At 39.5% G+C, this 20,310-nt stretch overlaps 1 protein-coding gene across 1 annotated transcript in view; it reads right to left on the bottom strand.

Moving 5' to 3' along the window:
• Nucleotides 1–1,775: 1,775 nt before the first annotated feature.
• The window catches only part of PXYLP1 (2-phosphoxylose phosphatase 1), a 102,481-nt gene continuing 83,946 nt past the window's right edge, over nt 1,776–20,310 (bottom strand). The window contains exons 5-6 of the mRNA XM_073359962.1: nt 8,351–8,490; nt 1,776–4,386 (exon numbers count right to left, since the gene is read on the bottom strand). Coding sequence (XP_073216063.1) covers nt 3,455–4,386; nt 8,351–8,490 — 1,072 coding nt within the window. The 3' untranslated portion in view covers nt 1,776–3,454. The remainder of the gene's footprint in view (nt 4,387–8,350; nt 8,491–20,310) is intronic.

Raw genomic sequence — 20,310 nt, forward strand, 5'->3', positions numbered from 1 at the left:
GAGCCCCTTTTACAGTTTTGCATCTAGTGTAAGGTGTTACATTTGACTGGAAACGACAAACGTTTTCCTTAATTACTTTGAGCCTTCACAGGCTTGTCTCATACTGAGACCACTCTGATTGGTGAACCCCTAAAAGGCACAGACTGAGACTCTAGAGGGCTGGGGCCCCATATAGTGCCCATAATGGCCGCTGTCAGCACTCACAATCACTCACACAGGCTAAACTATCAGCCCGATTTCTCCTTGGGTACCCAATTCCAAGCAGGGCTCAAGTGCAAGGTCTGTGATATCTTTGTCCTCTGAGAACAGGACCAAGAAGCCCATGAAACCTTCCATCTTGGCTAATCTTCACCCAGAGGCCTGGAGAATAGCACCAAAAGCTAATTTCATAGACCTGTGGGCCTGCCACCTCCACATTCACCTGTGACATCATTTTACCTCCTGACACGAGGAATCCACTCTTGTACCCACCCCAACACACGACACTGACACCATACCATAGAGCCATCATATCTCAGAGCAGATGCTTCCTGTGAAGAAAAAACAAAAGAAAACCCCACTGTGGTACCCAGGACACACCTAATAAAAGAAAGAAACAGACACTTTTCCCAAGATGATCCTCTGGAACAGACCTCTGTGGTGCACCTGGACGCAGCAAAGGCACCAGGAAGCACCAGTCTCATGACTGAAAATGTACAGAGGTCCTGCGATGGGCAGCACTTACTGGTGGTGCTGCATAGGGGTTTGGTGGTTGGGTCACAACTCAGTCCTGTCTCCAGCATCCCCTGCTGGTGGTCACTCCCGGCACTGTGACAATCTCCTTTCTGGTAGTATGTGACTCGGCCCGCCGGACACATTGCCAGTTGAGTCAGCCCCCTTCCAGGGGGTTAACAGAATGCAACAAAATATATATCTAATTTTCCCACAAACAAAAGTCTTCAGCTCACATCCAGGCCTCTGTATCGGGGTTTACCATGTTTCTATCCCCCCTTATCTCCAGGGAGAAGGGGTTTGTACCCTTTCGCAGGAAAGGGGTTGGTAAGGGAGCCTAGGCCTTCCCCTCTCCACTGGGTTCCAGCCCAGGATCCTATGACAGGTAGCAATATCAAACACCAAGGAGTGCTTCAGGGCTGTCTCTCTGGGCTACTCCCTACCACTGGCCCTCCCAATCCAAAAGCCTCAGAAATGGTTCACCAGAAGATGGAGTGAATGGTTCCCTAGTCCTAGAGAAAGACTAGTCCCACCTCTAGGGCCTGCTACCGCTACTGCTACCATTTGCAGCCCCCTCTCCCCTGCAGCCAGGGCTCCAGCTATGCCCTTGCTCAGGAGCGCCGACATAGGTCTCTCCTCCTATCCTGCCTGCTCCTCTTCTGAGCTGTCTGGCTATCTTTTAAGGTCTTCCTCCAGCTGCAGCAAGCTCTGCAGATATGGTGTAGAGGAGCCACTTGGGCCCAGAATGCTCCTTAACGCCTACCCCAGTGTGTGGTTTATATATCTCATTACAGGCCGTCTAACAGCAGCAGCTTATCAGCCTGAAGAATTTATTGCAGCAGCCCTTTGTAGAGTGACTTAGGGAGTTCAATGCCTACTTTAGAGAAGCTGATCATTTTCAATAAGTTTTTTAAAAAGTTTGCTTAAAGTGAGCTAAATCTCTCAACTTGATGCACTCTGTACCCTTCCCAACCCACCAGAAGAACCATTTAAATTTGCCACATATACAGACGGAGAGGAACCTTTCCTGTGGTTACACACTCCTAATGCAACATAAAAGACCAAAGATTTATACCTTTATTTCTCTTTAAGACCTTACAATGTGTTTATTAGCCCCCCAACTCAGAAACAGTTTAAGGAGGCAGAAAAAAAATTAAATGCAGTGACAGCAAAAATCATCAATGAAGCAAACAACAGTTTGCAAGATAAATTTTAAAAACTGGGTATAGTAAAGAAAAGCAAGAATTATATTGAACTCAAAGCACATGAAAGTGTACAAATATTACCCAAAACTTTATTTATAGAAATGTATTCAAATGCAGCATTTGAAAATGAGAGAGAGAGAGACTGGAATGCTGATCAAGTTAGAGAACCTCATGTTCACTTACATTTTCTTTGATTAACTAGCACCATTAAGTCACAAACCACAAACTAAATCATAATTATTTCTAGACATGTAAAAAACTCCACCATTATAAAATGCAATACTCTAGTCATGAAAATCTTTTTCAAACATTTGTATTAAAAACTGGATCTGAATTAACTACTTGTAAGAGATGAAAGTAGTTCAAAAATGAAGTTTTCATACCTACTATGGTGGCCTAAGGTAAATCATCCATAAAAGCAGGTTGTTCCTAAGTCTGTTGATCCTGATCAAGGGAAAGCATCTACAAAATCAGCTTTTCACAGCCGTTTGCAAACCAAGCAGGTAAGAGAAATTTAGTCCGCTATACATACACACCATACAGTATGTACCAGACTGGTCTTATAAAATAACATTGTCCTAGTCTATAAATATACTAATTGGACTACAAAATTTCTGAGCGTTTAGTCAAGCTGTCTTTCTGCCTCACACAGCCACTGCATCAGACTGAAACGCATCGGTTTATACGACAGGCTATCAGCATGAATACAATTACTAATAGGAAAGATCAAAAAAATTTACCATAAGACTGACCGATTTAGTGTTCTAATTTCCCCCTCACGTTTAACTGTAATATTAGCATTGACTTATCTGTTTCTAGTGACAGTCACACAACCTTAACATTTCTGGATTGTGTTCAAACTATTTATGAAAGTGCTGAAAGTGCAATCAAAGAAGAGAAGTTTATATCCATTCATTCAGTACACCTACCTGAGGGACAAGTTTTCAGAAGGCTGTGTGCAAAAAAGCATGCATACATTTGTGCATGCTCAAACACATGCGTGTATTTCTGCCAACTTGTTCCCTAATATTTCTGGCTAAGGGAAGGATGTTCCTGTCACAGGATTTCTTTAGCAAGACTATAATACAGATGGTTGGAATTCATAAATACTTTTGATCCAGTGTGCTCCTTATGTATTAAAACTATTATGATAATATGGTGGGAAAACACCATTTTGTTTATAAATGGTAACTTGCAATGTCCAAATACTGCCCTGGAATACAGAAGAACTAAACCTATACTCTCAAACATTTTCAAGCAATGTCCAGTTTACAGTAGCACACTTAATCAATCAATTAATTAAAGATAATTTAGCAAATGTGTTCAAATGCATAATAAAATAACCTAGCAAATTATTTTCTACTCCAGAACATCTAGAAATGTCTTCTGATGAAAATAAAACTATATTAAAATCTGTTTCAAGCAATATTTTGTACTTTAATGTACAAGAATTTGAAAACCCAAAAGGTGAACTCCACCAATACAGATCTTGTGTCAATACACAAATTAAAATTTCTCTCTCTCCTCAACACCCCCCTTTAAAATGGTCTCCTGCGACATGCATCATAATAATTAGTGCTATTAAAAACTGAAAACATGCCCCTTTTGACAAAATGAACAAACTTTTCTAGAGGACACATGGGCTTCCTGGAATGCATGTTATGCTCCCAGCAAAATGAGGTCTGGAATGTGACATCAAACCCATTATACAGGATGCGGATAAAGTGTTCTCTGGGTTTTTTCTCATCCTGCCACAACTCAAAGACTAATCTGGCTGCAAATCTTGGAAACCTGGCTTCTGTAATGCCCAAGGCACTGAGAACAGGTGACAAGGTGACATCATGAGCTGAGTAAAGGACAAATAATTCTTCTTTCTTGCCGTCTGCAATGCGCTGCATCCGGTTAACAGTCTGATTAAGGAGAGGATGAACGGCCAGCAGTGCATACCAGAAATAAAGTTTCTTTTCCTGTCTCTCTCTCTCATCCTCTAACTGATGTGTCTTAATTACCTTAAAGTGTTCAATGTCAATGCAGCCATTTTTAGTACAAGGGAAACTGACATTGTGGCAAAAATGGCACAACATAGAATCTATTGGGTTAGAAGCTCTTAATTGCCTAGTGGGAATGCCGACTATTTTTGCCATATCCACATATGTTCTCTCCAAATGGCTGTTTTTCACCCTTAAGCTATACTGGCGGCGTTGCTCCTCTTCTAGGTAATGATTTCTCATTGGGCAATCACAGCTCCCAGAACAAAAGATAGTGCTCCACTGATGTTTTATGTTAATTTTCTTCCAATCAAAATCTGGAAGGAAGGTATATAGAAGTGCTAGCCCACTCTGCAGGGTTCGACTTTTTCCTGTTGTCTCCAAGTAGAGATGCTTTGCTGTCCAATCACTTGATAGCAGTTTATGTTTCTTTATATAAATTTCCCGTAATAGCTGTCCATTATGTAAGTGCTGTACAACACCTAGGAGAGATTTAAAAAATCCTGTTACCAGTGTCCGGAAAAACGGGTTATAGGAAATGTCTAGAACTTTGACATTTCTGGAAAATGACATTAGCAGTTTTCTAACATGTGCACAAATTAGTTAAAAAAATGTTGATCTTTCCCAGGAATCAAATTTCACTTAAGCTTGGCTATTATCCCGGAAGATTTCACAAAGTATGCAAATTATATATATTTCTAAATCTGAAATATAGGTTAGCTCTGTATACTCTTCAGTGCAGAAACAGCCAGTTCTATAACTTTTTATAATAAAGCAGCTCATTCATGAGTAGTACTGGATTTAGAACTTTAAAATAATTGAACAGGAAAGTCAGTCTGATGATCTATGAAAAATACTATGTAGTTTATAAAATGGATCCACATTCAGAGATCAACTCAGTTTCCAGGACAAATCTGTTAACACGGTGCAGCTTGCACACATAAACAGCCATACAGTTTCAGAACAGCCCTTAAGAAGTGCATACCACAAACCCAGAATGGGTTAGGGGAGTGTAAGCCGGTGTGCAGACTTTCAAACTAGGGAAAAAGAAAAGGAGTACTTGTGGCACCTTAGAGACTAACCAATTTATTTGAGCATGAGCTTTCGTGAGCTACAGCTCACTTCATCAGATGCTGTAGCTCACGAAAGCTCATGCTCAAATAAATTGGTTAGTCTCTAAGGTGCCACAAGTACTCCTTTTCTTTTTGCGAATACAGACTAACACGGCTGTTACTCTGAAACTAGGGAAAGGAAATCAGTCCCAACTACCGGCCTCTTCACATTCTTTCTTCAGAACTTGCTGTATTTCCAAACAAAAATTCAAAGCCCGTACAAATCAGCTCAAACTACATACTACCCTCCACATCTCAGGCCTTTACAGCTTCAAACGGCTGGGAAGGGAGAAGTCCCACCCTTCCTCTACAGTAAGTTCCTTTGCAATAGACTCCCCTTTCCTTTATAACCCTGTCCAGCACATCCAAGTAACAGTCAAGAACTCAGTTACCTTTTGCATGCCAGAGCATCTTAACATGTCACAAGAAGTGTCAGTCCTGGATACTAACTGACCCACACAGCCGATGTATGAGTCCTGGGATGGGGTAAAGTTAGATTTAAGACTGATGTATAGGTTACCCTGCTGCATGGCAGAAATCCTGGGATAGCTTTGCAGATTCCTCAGGAGGGGTGGTATTGCAGGGGCTGAGGCCAGTCTCGCTCAGTGACTTTGATGCCCATGAGGAGGAGGATTCTTTTGATTTGACTCTGGAATTTATGGTTATGGTGACAGCCACAGGGCCACCCCAGCTGGTTTCTGGTTTTACAAATCTAGCTGGCCACAATATGGATCTAGTGCTAGGAATGGGCTGCAGAAGTTATGATTACGCTCTCAGCATGGACTGGCCATTGTTTCAATGATCCACTCCAAGGTGATTGTTGAGATCTGACAGGCTCCAGAAGGTTGAGGGAACTTACTGTGTTATGACTGACCATCATCAAAAGTCTGATCAGTGGAACACTATAGCTGGTGCTTCCTCAGTACAGAAGGGAGGCAACTGCTGGCATTCTCCACGGAGGCTCTTCAACTCTACAATGTGTTTACCACCCTCTTTGGCCAAAGCCCAGATTTCTCCTTCCAGATATTTTGCATAGAACTCCATTATTCATAGGCATTTGGGGAAGAGATAGAATGGCGGCTGCTAATTAAGGTATAATGATGTTATAGGGCAGGAATGAAGAATGTGCAGGTGGTCCACAGTGTATTCCTGGGCGAATTTTGTGCCACTGCGTAAAGCAGAATTTTGAAGAAATTAATGTTGTGCATGCAGAATTTCCTTTTTTCTCCCCATAGAAATGGACTGCAGAGATGTTGGCTGCCACTAGGAACCACTGGACCTGGCAGAGCTCAGCTCCCAAACAGAAGACAAAGCTAGAGGAAGGGGGCAGGAACTGGAGGGTTCCCAGCACACCCTGAAGGAAAGAAGCAGCAGCACACAGGAAACTGTGCAAGCCTGGGACCCAGCATCAGGCTGTTTCTCCCTCTGGATCCCTGGGCTCTGGGAAGGCAGGGTCTGTGTCTGACTGATCTGGAGTGGGGGGATGCAGCTGGCCACTGGGGAGTGGGGTAGGGCTAGGGGTTGAGTGTCTGAGCTTGGGGGTGGGAGGTGGGGGGGGTACAGCTGGCCTCTGGGGGGAGAGGAGGTGTGAGTACCTTGGCTGGGGCAGGGCCCATGGCTGGGCTCTGGGGGAAAGTGGGTATGTGAGTGTGTAACCCCCTGGCTGGGCTCGGGGCCAGGGGGCGGGGCAGAGAAGCAGGAACTGGATTGCCATAGGGGTTTCTTTAACTCTACTCCTGGGGGAATTTTTGTGTGTCTGAATTGTTACAGAAAAACTTGCTGACAGGTATTTTGAAATAAATTAACAAAATAATTGAAACTGGCGTGAGTTATTTTGACAAATAAAATTTGCAGAATTTTGCAATGCTGTGCGCAAAATTTTTAATTTTTTGGCACAGAATTCCCCCCGGAGTAACAGTGGATATGAATGGTTCAGTATTGTTTTAAATATTGTAAAGAGAGTCCAGAGCACGGAGGTGTGTGCTGATAGTATGTTTTTTTAAATCCAAAATAAATCCATATAAGAAATCTAACAACAACAAAATTAATTCCTTGCTCACAACCACATTTCAACCCAACTGTGTTAAGACTCCTTTCCCTAGGTTTACAGATAGGGATTTTTGTTTGTTTTATAAGGGCTTTTGTTAATTTTGGAGGAAAATATTTGGACAGCAAATAAAAATAAACGAAGAAACAGGGACTGTAGTTTATACACAACAGGTGCTATGCGTTGATCAGAATTGATAATACACATAAAATACACAAATACATTTAAGGACCGAGTCCAACAAGTTTTCATATATCATGTGATAATTACATTTCATTTTTATTATAATATTGAGGATAATGTATCTGGTTGACCTAAACCATAACATAGTTTTACAAATAGGAAATGCATGATGGTGCAATATAAAGGTTTTTTTAGAATAAATGAGGGACAGAATGTTACTCATGAGGAGTGAAGCCATGACAGAATTAAGCAAATAATCCCCATTTGCTACCAATGAAAGCTGTACACCACATAAAACCATGATGTGTCCTATACACGTCATATTTTAGAGCCAAGCTAGTTCAGGAATGTTTTAGAATTGTTAAACTATTTATTGCAATTTCCTTTTAATCCCATCATCTGTAAAGTTCGGCTCCCTTAATATCAATTTAATCCAACTGAACAGAACTCAGAGAAAGAAAGAAAAATAAACTCATACATTAAAAGCCCCTCATACAATCTAAAATAGCGTTTCCATTTCCTTACCAACAAGTGCCACAATTTGACATCTGCTCTCTCAGGATCTCCCTGGGCTAGAAGCAGCAACTTCATCACAGGGGAAAATTGGCAATTAAATCTTGCCAATCGTTTCTAAATTTGATGGATCGTAAGATATTGAACTGTAAGCCAGCTACCAACTCAGCATTAATTATTCCTCCTGGATGTTGGACTAATGTACATTTTTAGGGGATGCAGAGAGGAATTCCATGTTTGGGAGAGAAGGGAAAAGGAAATAAGGTTGATTTTTTTTTAAAATGGCAACTATTTGCCGTTCTGAGGTTTAACATGTTAGAACTAGTCCCAACAGTGATGCATTAGTAGGCTGAATGTAGGCAAGGTATGAGACACTATCATGACTGTGTGTGGTATATTAAGCTTTTTACATGGCCATATCCCATCTACACTGGGACTGGAAACAAAGTTAGCTGGCAGAATAATTTTTCAACATGGTTCTACTTAATACACATTGAATTCCTATCTAAACAGGGAGATAGAGCCCTGGAAATGGACTATGTTTTGTTGGAGACCGAGAAGAAAGTAAATAAACGTGCTACAGGACCTTACCTGTCTGTGTAAGTTCTCCCATTTCACACAAAGGATGACTGGGGTAACGAGGCAGGCTGCCCAGGGTGCCATCCATTTGTGCTTCAGAGCCTTGGGACATATGCCTAACAAAAGCTTCAAGATGAGGGTGAGACGGCTTCCTGAAGAGGTAAATCAAAACATGAACACTCCCGTAAGTGCATGCAAAAATAGCTCAGAAAAGTGAAGAGTTCTAATTATGTCAGTTCCCGCAATCTCATGATAAGGGGATATTTCCTGTCGAGAAAACATCTGCTCTTGGTCAGGGCTTTCCTTAAAAAATCCAGCCACAAAGCTGTGCACTAATATTAAAGAACTGGTGAGGACAAAATATAGGACTTTAATGTGTCCGAATGTCCAACAAGAATATAAAAAAAAATCAATAAAAGTTAACTCCATCTGGGGTCACATTCTTCAGTTTAGTAACTTTTGCGGTTACTTGCACCAATATCATTATAACAATATTGGGAAAAATCCCTTGTGTGGAGGGATTTTTTTTTTCAGAACCAGAAAGACTACTCCATTTCAACAGCATGGTCTGTAGCCACACAAGCTTGGTTTGTGATTTTGTCAGGTCTGATAATCTAAACAGGGCTGACTGGGTCAGTATTTAGATGGGAGATCTTCAGGGAATTCTTAGGTACTATAGTGCAGGAAGTGCTGTTGGCACTGTAGTAAATCATGCTTTTCTCTGAGTCCAAATTACATTTCTACTTGGGTTCTTAAAGGGTGCTGTGCCATTGCTGGAACTGTCTTTAAATGAGAAGTAAAAGCAACATCCTAACTTCTCCTGACCATTAAAAATACCATGGTGCTTTTTGTAAGAGTAGAAGAATTAACCCACATGACCTGGCCAAATTAGTAGATAATTCATGGGTAACTACCCACCTGCAAATTCACCTTCAGCTTTAATTGAAGCTTGTACAAAATAGTAAAGTGTTAGTCTACACCACCTTGCAAGAGTGCTTTTAAAAAACTATCCTTGTACATACTTTACATGACCTTACAGCTAAATTTTCATTTATATTGTAGCAGCACCCAAAAAGCCTAATTGAATTGGGGCCCTTTGTGCAAGGCACGGTACAGACACATGAGAAGACATACATCCTAACACTCTTGAGTTGACCATTATGGATGAGGCCAAAACAAACCAAGCAGTGTCATAGTAAGATTGAGGGGAAATATTCACGGAAAACTCAGTATTTTACCCAGGCAGGCAAACAGACAATGAACATCAAATATCCTCCATAATCTCTCTCTAATCTCTGTCTAGCAGCAGAGTGTGAGAGTGAGTTAGTTCGTATAAATTGTCAATGTTAGTGGCAATATCTAAATTACGTATTCACAATTTAATAGAGTGACTAAAAGTCATTTTTTATGATCAAATATCCCTGCAAAGATACCCTGATGCCTTGATTTATATACATGGAGTATGTATTCCACTACTAATAAAACTTTGTACTTCCAAGCCTTTCAAAGTGAATGAAACATTCATGAATTTTCCCCAAGACAAGTATTTTCATTTTACAGACAGAAAAACTGAGCAGCACAAAGCTTAAGTAAGTTGCCCCTGGACATGCAGTCATAACACGGACAAGGATCAATATTTAAACGTTACCCCAACAAACAACATTGTTTCAACAAATAATTTCAGTCATGTGGAAAGTAAAAATTTGGCTTCCCTGCTACTACAAACCAGAAACATATATCTAGCTCTGAAGTAGTAAGGCCTTGGCTGTTGCTCCATTTCAACCTTTTGCAATGTCTCGGGATATAGGCACACCTAGGAACTTTCAGTGCCACTAAAATCTCTCATGCTTTGAAGCTTCCAAGGTGTCCTTGGCACTGTGGCATGTAACTAAATGGACAGCTCTATGAGAATGAAACAGAGGGGCAGCAGTATGGAGCAAGGAGGTTGATAGATCCTGGCCTTTCCTTCTCATCAGTGAAGATGGCTGTAACAGAAAGATGGTTAACCCCATCCTAAAGTTACACCCCATCAGGAGGATATGTCTACTCCACAGCTGTTCCTTTGGCCTTTCACTGAGACAGCTGGGGAAGCAGTGTGTTTATTTTAAGAAATTAAAACAAATACACCTGCAGTAATAGTAACTGACTGCAAACATTCTCTTATCATACAAGTGTCATGGATACAAATGTCATGGATATAAGCAAAAAGTATCTGAAATTAACACAACAACAGTTCAAATTAATGGAAGATGTGTCTAAATCCCCTAAACTGCTTTGAAAATCTCAACCAAGGTGATTCCATACCACAACATGAACTCTTATATTATTGATATTGGTGGGTTACTGAAGGAGATATTTGAAGATTAAGCAAGATAATAATAATAATAAAAAAAATTAGAGGAGAGAAGCAAAGGAATAGACTGATTTTTCTGTGTCTGGGTAGGAACTTAAAACTCCCAAAAGTGTAAGTTCAAATTCCATGACAGGACTATATCACATATGTACATGTTAAGTCATATATTTACCACATGCAGAAATTAAAAATATGGAACACACACCCAAGCTTTGAAAATCATAACAATGGTGTGTTTGCATTCTCATGTTCCATTACATACAAGATAGACTTCTAAAAGGCTCTACTTTTTCATCTAGTCCAGTGTCATTGCATTTCCCCCCATTCCCTCCAACTCCTACTCCCGATTCCTATCCCAACTATTCCAGCTCTAGACAGCTCACTTAACCATGGAAATCCAAGACTGTTGACATTTCCTTGATATGGCTTTTAGCTATCAATGAGATATAGCCACCCATTTCTTAATATTGCTTAGAAACAATTAATTTGACTAGGATTTTGGTTTTAAGCAGAACTGACTTTGACTTTATAAAGAGAAATTCTTAAAGGGTCTCTAGTACTTTTATGGAGAAGTTTATAGAGAACTATTGAAAGAGAGAGAAAGAGAGAGACAGACACACACCTCTACACCCTACTGACTTTTGCCACAGCAATATAGCAAACTGATATGAAAACAGAAAAGGAGTACTTGTGGCACCTTAGAGACTAACCAATTTATTTGAGCATAAGCTTTCGTGAGCTACAGCTCACTTCATCGGATGCATCAATGATGAAGTGAGCTGTAGCTCACGAAAGCTTATGCTCAAATAAATTGATTAGTCTCTAAGGTGCCACAAGTACTCCTTTTCTTTTTGCGAATACAGACTAACATGGCTGTTACTCTGGAACCTGATATGAAAACTCGTGTCTAGGAACATTATGCTTTTCTCTGAAAGTTATCTGAACCACTAGAGGGTGCCACAACACCATCTGAATAAAAGCATTCCGAAACAAGAAATCTGGCGTCAGATTTCTCTCAATATAAAGGCAACAGTGCTCACGTGGGATCTTCCTAGATGCGTTCCAAGGGAGTAGATGTCTTTTGTTAACAAGAATGGATCTAGCATGAAAATACAGTAATTGCATTAGCTCTCAGGCAAACCAGTTCCCTCAACTGGGATCAAAATGCCCCTTTCTTTTTTGTTTGCAGTTTTAAATCGATTCCCAAAACCACAGTGTGTATTATATTTTTCTTTATAAAGGGATTAGAAAAAAGTTGTTTGTACATTACTGTAACTATGTAAGCGGAAAATCATTAAGGAATGACAAACTGTGAGAAAAGAAGAAGGGCATAAAGAAAAAAGGTTTAAATTTTACAGTATTAATACAGGTTTCAGAGTAGCAGCTGTGTTAGTCTGTATCAGCAAAAAGAACAGGAGTACTGGTGGCACCTTAGAGACTAACCAATTTATTTGAGCATAAGCTTTCGTGAGCTACAAGTCACTTCATCGGATGCATGTACAGTTTGGAAGGAAAACAAATTAATTTATAGGATTTTAGCAAATTCAATGCTGTTTCCAGATTTTGGAAATATTTATGTACGTCAAATGAAGTGCAGTGTTAGGAAAGTACAGGCCATAAAAAGTGTCCTTTATTTCTAGATCACTTCAGGTTTCCTGTTATACCAACTTTGGCCACGTACCACAGAGCTTAATCCTGTTCTAAATATGGAACTTGCACTAAACTTTTTGTAGATTTATTTATTTGACATGTCTCAGGAACAAGAAGCTAAAATGAAAGAAATACATTTAAAGAAAATTATTTCGTATGTAATCCTTCTGCCGACAGGTTTGTACAAAATTTGAAGGCTAGAACATCACCACAATTTGGGGGGGAGGGGGGGGGGAGAAGGGGAGGCGGGCTAAAACTTTTGTGGTCTTTTAATAAACTTTATCCTGCATAAACTGCCATTTGTAATTTTCTCCCAGCAATGCTCCCCTTTAACGAAATTTCCAGCTCTTTTGTTAAGCTCTTCAAACAACATAATAGTGTGACCATTGCAAGAGCTGCTCTACTACTTACTCTGCTGCTTCTGTTATATCACCTGTCATTCTAGTGGGCTAAAACCTTCAATGGTGAAACTGTTAGGGATTTTTTGATGGAAACCACATAGCAAAGAATAGCTCTCAAATCAGTGTTATTACTGGTACAATGCAGAGGGAGCAATACACAGAATACTAGGACAGAACAACTAATATCCAGGACTTAATAGCAACCTTTGCATATCAATGAATTACAATACATGAAACAGATATATTAAGTTATTTAATTTTTAGGTTTGTTTTTTTTTAAACATACAAGCATACACCCACAGAAATCAGTAGAGAAGATTACTTGATTGGATTTCCTATTCTGAAAGCTGGATTTCAGACCTGGAAAGCTTTCTGGTTGCTTCCTATAATTTCAGAAAAGTGGAGAAGCAATCCAGACATGATGGAGATTTTTTGCCTGAATGGGACATTTCAGACTAAAATGTGTTTCTGCCTTCTATCCTTATTGTAAAACTCCAGTATGAAACAAAAACAAAAAAGTATTCTAGTGGTTTTACTGTGGTAAGTTTCTATATAAGAGCAAACAGAATTCCGCAAGTAGTGTTGAAAAGCAATCCTTGCAGTAGTATTTAAACTGGTAGTTGACAAATTACTTTTTCCCAAAGATTTTTTTATTTAGATTACCAATCTTACTGTTGAATCAGCCAATTTACAGATGCCACAGGAGATGGAGTATCTAGGCAACACGGCTAAGACTGCTTGGACTGCTTCTGAGCAGGAAGCAAAGAAAATGACTCAGTTGTGTAGTTGAAAAGATTAAACCCTCAGAGAAATTTGTAAAATTTAATTTCCATAAAATCACAGAAGACTCAAAGTGCAATAAAAGGGACTCATTGTGTAATTTGACTGACTTCTTTATTATTGTATCAGAGCATTACAAACAGCAGTTGGGGAATCAGGAGTTAATACAGCAGCTATTTCAAATCAATTCAGTCCAAAATTTGTTTTTAAATTGTCAGCAAGTACATTGTGAGATTCATCAGCTGTTACCATCTAACTTTTTCTGATCATGGACATTTATTTTCTAGTTATTAGTTGAATGACTTATTTGTAGGTTTGCTTTTTTAATTATGTTTTTATTGCTGTAAAATAAAACAACAAAATACAAGAATTTATTTCCCTTTAACAATAACACGTGCTTGCTTTTTTCATGTTACTTCCTGTTATCAATGCACTATAGTACACTTGTGTTAGATACAGATCTATATTGGGATAACAAACCATTTGCCAGTTTTATTTTCTGGCTTTCATGCATTAGCACCAATGTGGAAGAATGTTTAAATCCAAACAAACATTCTTTTTTTAAAAGTCATTAAAAGCATTTATATTAGATCCTTTAGAATCCTTTTTAGAAAAAAATAATTGTATGCCAAAACTATGACACTGTTCCATTCATGTTATATTGCTATTGCTATGCACTAAGAAAAGTATATTGTGGAACTACATGAAAAGGAACCATATATACACCAATGCCAAAAACTTAACTGACTCATTGTGAAATGAAATTGTCCTTCTGTTGGGTTAGATCTAAAAATCTGGAGATATTTTAGCTGCTTTGATGAGAAATGAACCATAACTTCCGTTTTGTGGTTTAAATTGTTAACTAGTTGGATGCCTCTGAATGTGTAGAGCACGCTGGGAAATCCCTATTTCTGGTATCTTTATTTAAAAAAAAAATCCTAAACTGCAACAAATACAGAACCAAGAGGAGCCATGTTGTAGAATTTGGGTCCAGTTTGCCATGGAGTACATAGTGTGGGGAGGGGACACACACACACATGAAAACATGGTTTTAGGTATATACATGTTTTTCCCACATGCATGAAATGTGATTTATGCACAAAAGGTCGTGTTAAGTCCTCAACAATCTGGGCACACATTCTGCAGCAAGGCCCCTTGCTTCTGTGACACACTGTGGCAACAGCTTGGAAATTCTGCTGCAGTTATTTAAAATTTTTTAAATGGAGGTTTTTACGGATTCTGGGAACTCAAATCAGTACATGGAAATTGTCAGGGAATTAGCTGGAACTTTTGCCACTGAGAAAGGTATTGCTCTTAGTACACCAGAAGACCTGGGAGGTCATTCAGGATCATACAGCAAACTCATTAAGCTGGATATGTTCATTCAAATGCTGAGCATAAAAACAAATCAACGCAAGACTTCAGAGTTAAAACAGGGAGATGGACAGATCATGCACCTCAGACCTACTGTTTGAGGCTGACTCAGGAAAACAACACTGTCAGTGCATCCAATTTACATCTGGAAGATTTTCTTCACAACCATCATGGCTAGAACCCTTTTTTGATTAATAATTCAGATCACATTCTGTCGCACAATTGTATTCTTGCTATAAGTAGGCTGCATATTTTAAAATATTCTTTTACCACACAATGTGGACTAAACTGAATAGAAAATTTTTTGTTTTGTTTTCTTTCAAATCATCATGACTACTTATGACATTTGGCAAACCACTATGCTCCACATGTCTGTTTTAGTGAGGTTAAAAAAAAAGAAAAAGACATTGGAATCCACAAGTCATTTGAGACTAAACTTCCATGAAAACTATAAGGTCAAACTGAGTAATAAAATGATGGAGTACAGCATTTATTAGTGAAACTGACTTTAAAAATCTTATCTTGACAAGAAAATACATGTTTATTTTTTAATAATTTAAATATTTGTAAATATTCATAAATAGAATAAATAATATAGCTTCCCCCAACATGCAACATGCTAAAGACAAACAGAAGACAAGCTGTCAGACCATGATTAAAGGAAAACTGCACTGTAATATGATATTTTAATCATTGTGTCCAATTACTCAGTCACGTTTTAAAATGCGTCTTAAATATAGCAAGAAAGAAAAGTTAAATGAATAGTTAATGAAATAGGAAGCTGCCAATTTGACCGACTAAAGATGTACACAAGAACGCGGCGAGGTGCACCCTCTCTGTTAAATCTTTCTCTGACAAGGTGCTGTGTTCACGGAACAGGAATCTGTGCTCTGAAAGACATCTGCACACCTCAGGAGAGAACCTGTGGAAGTGTGTGAGGATACCCAGGAAAAGGGATTCCTCGCCTTCACATGTCCACAAGAAAGTGGAACTTGCTGAAACAATGTGAGCAAATTTCCCATTCTGTGTACTGATTGGAGTTACTGAAGTCAGGCTAGAGCCAGACAGACGTGCTCCAGAAGATGAGAAGTGGACAGGTTCTCTCATCCTATGAGCACCGAGCATCAGAACCCAGATCACACCACTGGTTTACTAGGCGAGATAGTGCCTGCTGTCGTGTTTCTATCTGACATCTCCCTCAATAGGTCCTACTGATTTGTCACGCTTTTGGTCACACATGGCTCAGATCCTTCTCCCTCTCACTCCTGTGGGGAATTCTGTGCCACAATTAATAAACGTGGATATTTTAAATATTTTGTGCAGAAAAAAACTTCTGCTGGAAATTTATTGCAGTTCCACCTTTTTCCCAGGAGAGGGCACTGTGATGATAGAACAGAGCAGCCTCAACAGAAAATAACTTTGGCTGGAAAGTTGCTGCAGTTCTGCCTTTTGTCCACCAGAGGGCACTGTGGTGATAAAACAGAGCAGAAGCTCCAGATCAGCTAGGGAAGAGAAAGAACCTGCCTTCTTTACAGTGCCTGTCAGCCACGTCAGGAGACAGGGGCTATGGGGAGACAGACAGTATGGGGCTGCTGGGGGGGGGGGCAGACAGGGGCTCATAAGGGCTAGTTGGGGAGGACAGACTGGGGATGGTACTGAATGGGAGTAAAGGCGAAAGGCCACAGGGGGATAGGAGGTTCAGGGCCACATGGTGATGGGGGAGGGGGTTCAGGGCCAGATTGGGACAGGAGATGGGTGAGTGGGGGCACAGAGACACATGGGGACAGCGGGAGGGGGTGCGGGGCCATATAGGGACGGGGTTATTGAGTGGGGACAAGGAGAGAGGGTGAAGAGCCACATAGGGATGGCGGGAGTGGGTGTCTGAGTGGGGGTGAAAGGACACATGTGGACAGGGGGTGCAAGGACACATGGTGGTGCGGGGACACATGGGGATAGGGGCAGATGTGCCTGACTAAATGGGAGAGGCTAGGCGTCAGGCAGGATCTTTATGGGGGAAGCTCCTTAATAATCCCTCCCCACCCCTCAAAACACCTGTTCCATACATTTCCCACCTATACCCAACAACCCTCCAATTTCACACTCAAGCTCCTTCCCAGAAATTACTTCCCTTTCCCTCAGCTCCTCCGTTACCCCATAACTCCCCTAAGCCTTTGCACTGCTTCTGAGGGGTGTGGGAAATATGGTTCTGTATCATAGTTTAAATGAATTATTATCAGAGTTCTGTGTTAATATGCCTAATAAGGAATCTATTTTTCAAAAAAAAAAAATTCCTGAATCTTTTTGTTGTCTGTATTGTTACAGACATACTTGCTGACAGGTATTTTGAAATAAATGACCCAAAATAACTGAAACTAGCGTGAATATTGTGTTATTTTGACAAATAAAATATGCAAATTTGAAAATATTGTGCACATAATTTTTTGTTGCTGAATTCCCCCAGGAGTATCCCTTTAAACAAGGGGTTCTCAAACTTTATTGCACCAAAACCCACTTTGGACAATAAAAATTACTACACGCCCTCAGGAGGGGAGACAGAAGCCTGAGCCAGCTTGAGTCCCGGTGGAGGGGGTGGGGGGGTGGGGGAGGGAGCAAAGCTGAAGTCCAAGAGCTTCAGTCCCAGGCAGGAGGCCTGTAACGTGACTCCCAATGCCCAGGGCTGAACACCTCGGGCTCCGGTCCCAGGTCCCAGCAAGTCTAAGCCAGCCACTTTGGGGTCCCGACCCACAGTTTGAGAACCACTGCTTTACACCATCTTATTGTATTTATATTTTAATATATTCTGGCTCACAGTTATACTGAAACTAAATCCAGTTTTTCTAATGCTTACTGAGTTCAGGTGATTTTATAACTCCACAAGGGAATAATACATTTTTATGGAAACCTGATGTCAATTTCTGAGCAGTCAAATAGTTACAGATTGAGGGAATGGATTATTTCCCTCTTTGGAAGACAAATGAATGGCCACAGATATAGGATTAATAAATTATCCTAATCTGCATAAAGAGCTTTGAACAGAAACACAATACAGTTTAGCCGTATTTACTCACTAAACTGCAGCAACTTTCACTTTCTTAGGACAAACTCATGTCACTGGGCATGACTCCCCCAAAATTAGTACTTTTCAGCTTTTGTCAGCCTGTAACTATTTTTGTAGAAGTACTCCACTTTCTAGCCTTGCCATGTACTTCTGCCATGTGGTTTATAGGATGGTAAGTGGGTCAGCCTCTAAATAGGATTTAGTATAATTCTTGACAGCCTCTGCACCTTATTTTGAGAAGACTCAGCTGTTATTTCTTCTGTTAAATTCTCCCAACACTGCACTACCCTTGGAGAGCTACACTGATGACAGCAGCGGAGCATGAATGTAACCAGGACACAGGGACCACTACAGGCCTTCTGGCACTGGTGGGAGTACAGCAGCCTTAAAGACCACAGACCAAATTCCCTGCTACTATAAGCAGATACAGGCCTTCTGAAGTAAATGGCGTTGCACCCACTTGTGTATGAAACATACCCAAAACTCAAATATTGTTACTTAACTTAGTCACATCAATATCTCACAAGCACTTGCCAATTAAACCAGCAAGCTATTAAACTGGAACATTCTTCTGTAATGGTTTTAATCCCTTCTGATTAAATTTTTCAAAATACAATTTTCTAAATACAAAAAATTTTCTAAATATGACTGATGTTCTCTTTTTTTATGCATTTGACACATGATTATCATCAAGTATTTGTTACAGAGGGAGGAAAAACATGATAGAATAGTTACTTTGTTCCTAAAAAATAACTACTACTATGGAAAAATTTGGATCAAAAACATAAAAAATAATTCTTCTCATAGAGAAAAATGTGTTTTTAAGTTCCCTCTGGAAATTTGCACTCTGAATGTTGAAAATAGTAAAAATGTTAACTGAAGTTACAGACAGAAGAAATCTCCAAAGAATTTCATCCATTTTTCTTCTATTCATCCCACATTTTATGTACGTGCCACAATCCGTAATTCACAAAGCTATTTTACATATCTATTAAAAGTCCATCAGGCTGCAGCATAATCTGTGTAATCAATGAATTTAATCAGCAGAATACTAAAATCAAACAAAGAATGGACTGAATCTGAATGGCATACTTATTGGAAAGTAAAGTCCAAGTAGTTTAAACAAATTGAAATATTAGACACCTCAGATTAATTGTTCAATAGCAACAAACCTACAGTTCAAAAAAGTGCCAGTTATATATCTTTTAATATTCTGACTACAAATTTGCCATTAAAAACCAATATAAAGTCATAAAGGAACTCAAGGCTGACAGGCAAAGACACTAAACATCTTCCTGACATTGAAACAATATACCATCCAAAATGATGGTGGCAAAATTAAAATGCCAGTGTTTTTACCTAAGGGATCCACCTCTGCCAAGCCTTGAAATTATGGCACATGCACTTCAAGCTGTCCCCTTCACTGACTGCTGCACTCTTCTGGCAGGCAGGGTTTTAATTTACAAGAGGATTGTTCTCCGAGAGACAGTGTTTCAGTTTTAGATAAGTTCTCATTTTCAGTGGCTATGAAAGGCGGTCGATACACAGATCTGAAGACTGACATTCTATTAATCCACAAATTAATAACAGGCATGGGCAGACTGCCATGCCTTCCACCTTGCCTAAGTGGGACCAGAGGTAAGAGGACTCTTGAATTGTAAAGCCATTAACTCTCTGACCTGGCCATTCTGCTGAGAATGCCAGCAGGGTTACCAGTCAGTTAAATTTTATGGGTAGTTTTCATGATACAAACTCCTTTCTACTACAATACATACTGAGATCACAGGCAGAATCAAATAGCCATCAAACAGTAATTATTTTCAGTCATTACTGACCTATACCCTTTTCCTACAATCTGATGCATAGTAAAGAACCTTTACATCCATATAGAATCCTGCTAGCACAAAGGGGCTCCACAGAGTAGACTAATTTATATCAGTGATTTAAATCACTGAATTAAATTATGATTTAAATCAGCAAGCAGAAAACCTTGATTTATATAATTAACTTTAATCATGTTTTGTTTTTGTACTTTATATTTTCCTGAAGAAAGCTTGATTTGCATTGATTGGCAAAACACACTGATTCACAACTAAGCATAACCTTTACATTAAATTTGGTGTTTCTTTTTGCTAATCAGGAAGATATACTACATCTTCACCAATTTATTTAAGAAACTATAGAGCTTAACTTATATTTAGATTTTTAATTTTTACTTTTTTATGTCAGAAAATGGTGAATGGTACATGTCATTTACAAGATTATTAATTTTTTACTTGTGATCTGTGTCAAGCTCCATTTGGATGGAAATTCAAATGCAATTAAAAATGCACAAAAACATTTAATATATTTTACT

The sequence above is a fragment of the Lepidochelys kempii genome, chromosome 9, assembly GCF_965140265.1.
Source record: "Lepidochelys kempii isolate rLepKem1 chromosome 9, rLepKem1.hap2, whole genome shotgun sequence".
Classification (NCBI taxonomy): domain Eukaryota; kingdom Metazoa; phylum Chordata; order Testudines; family Cheloniidae; genus Lepidochelys; species Lepidochelys kempii.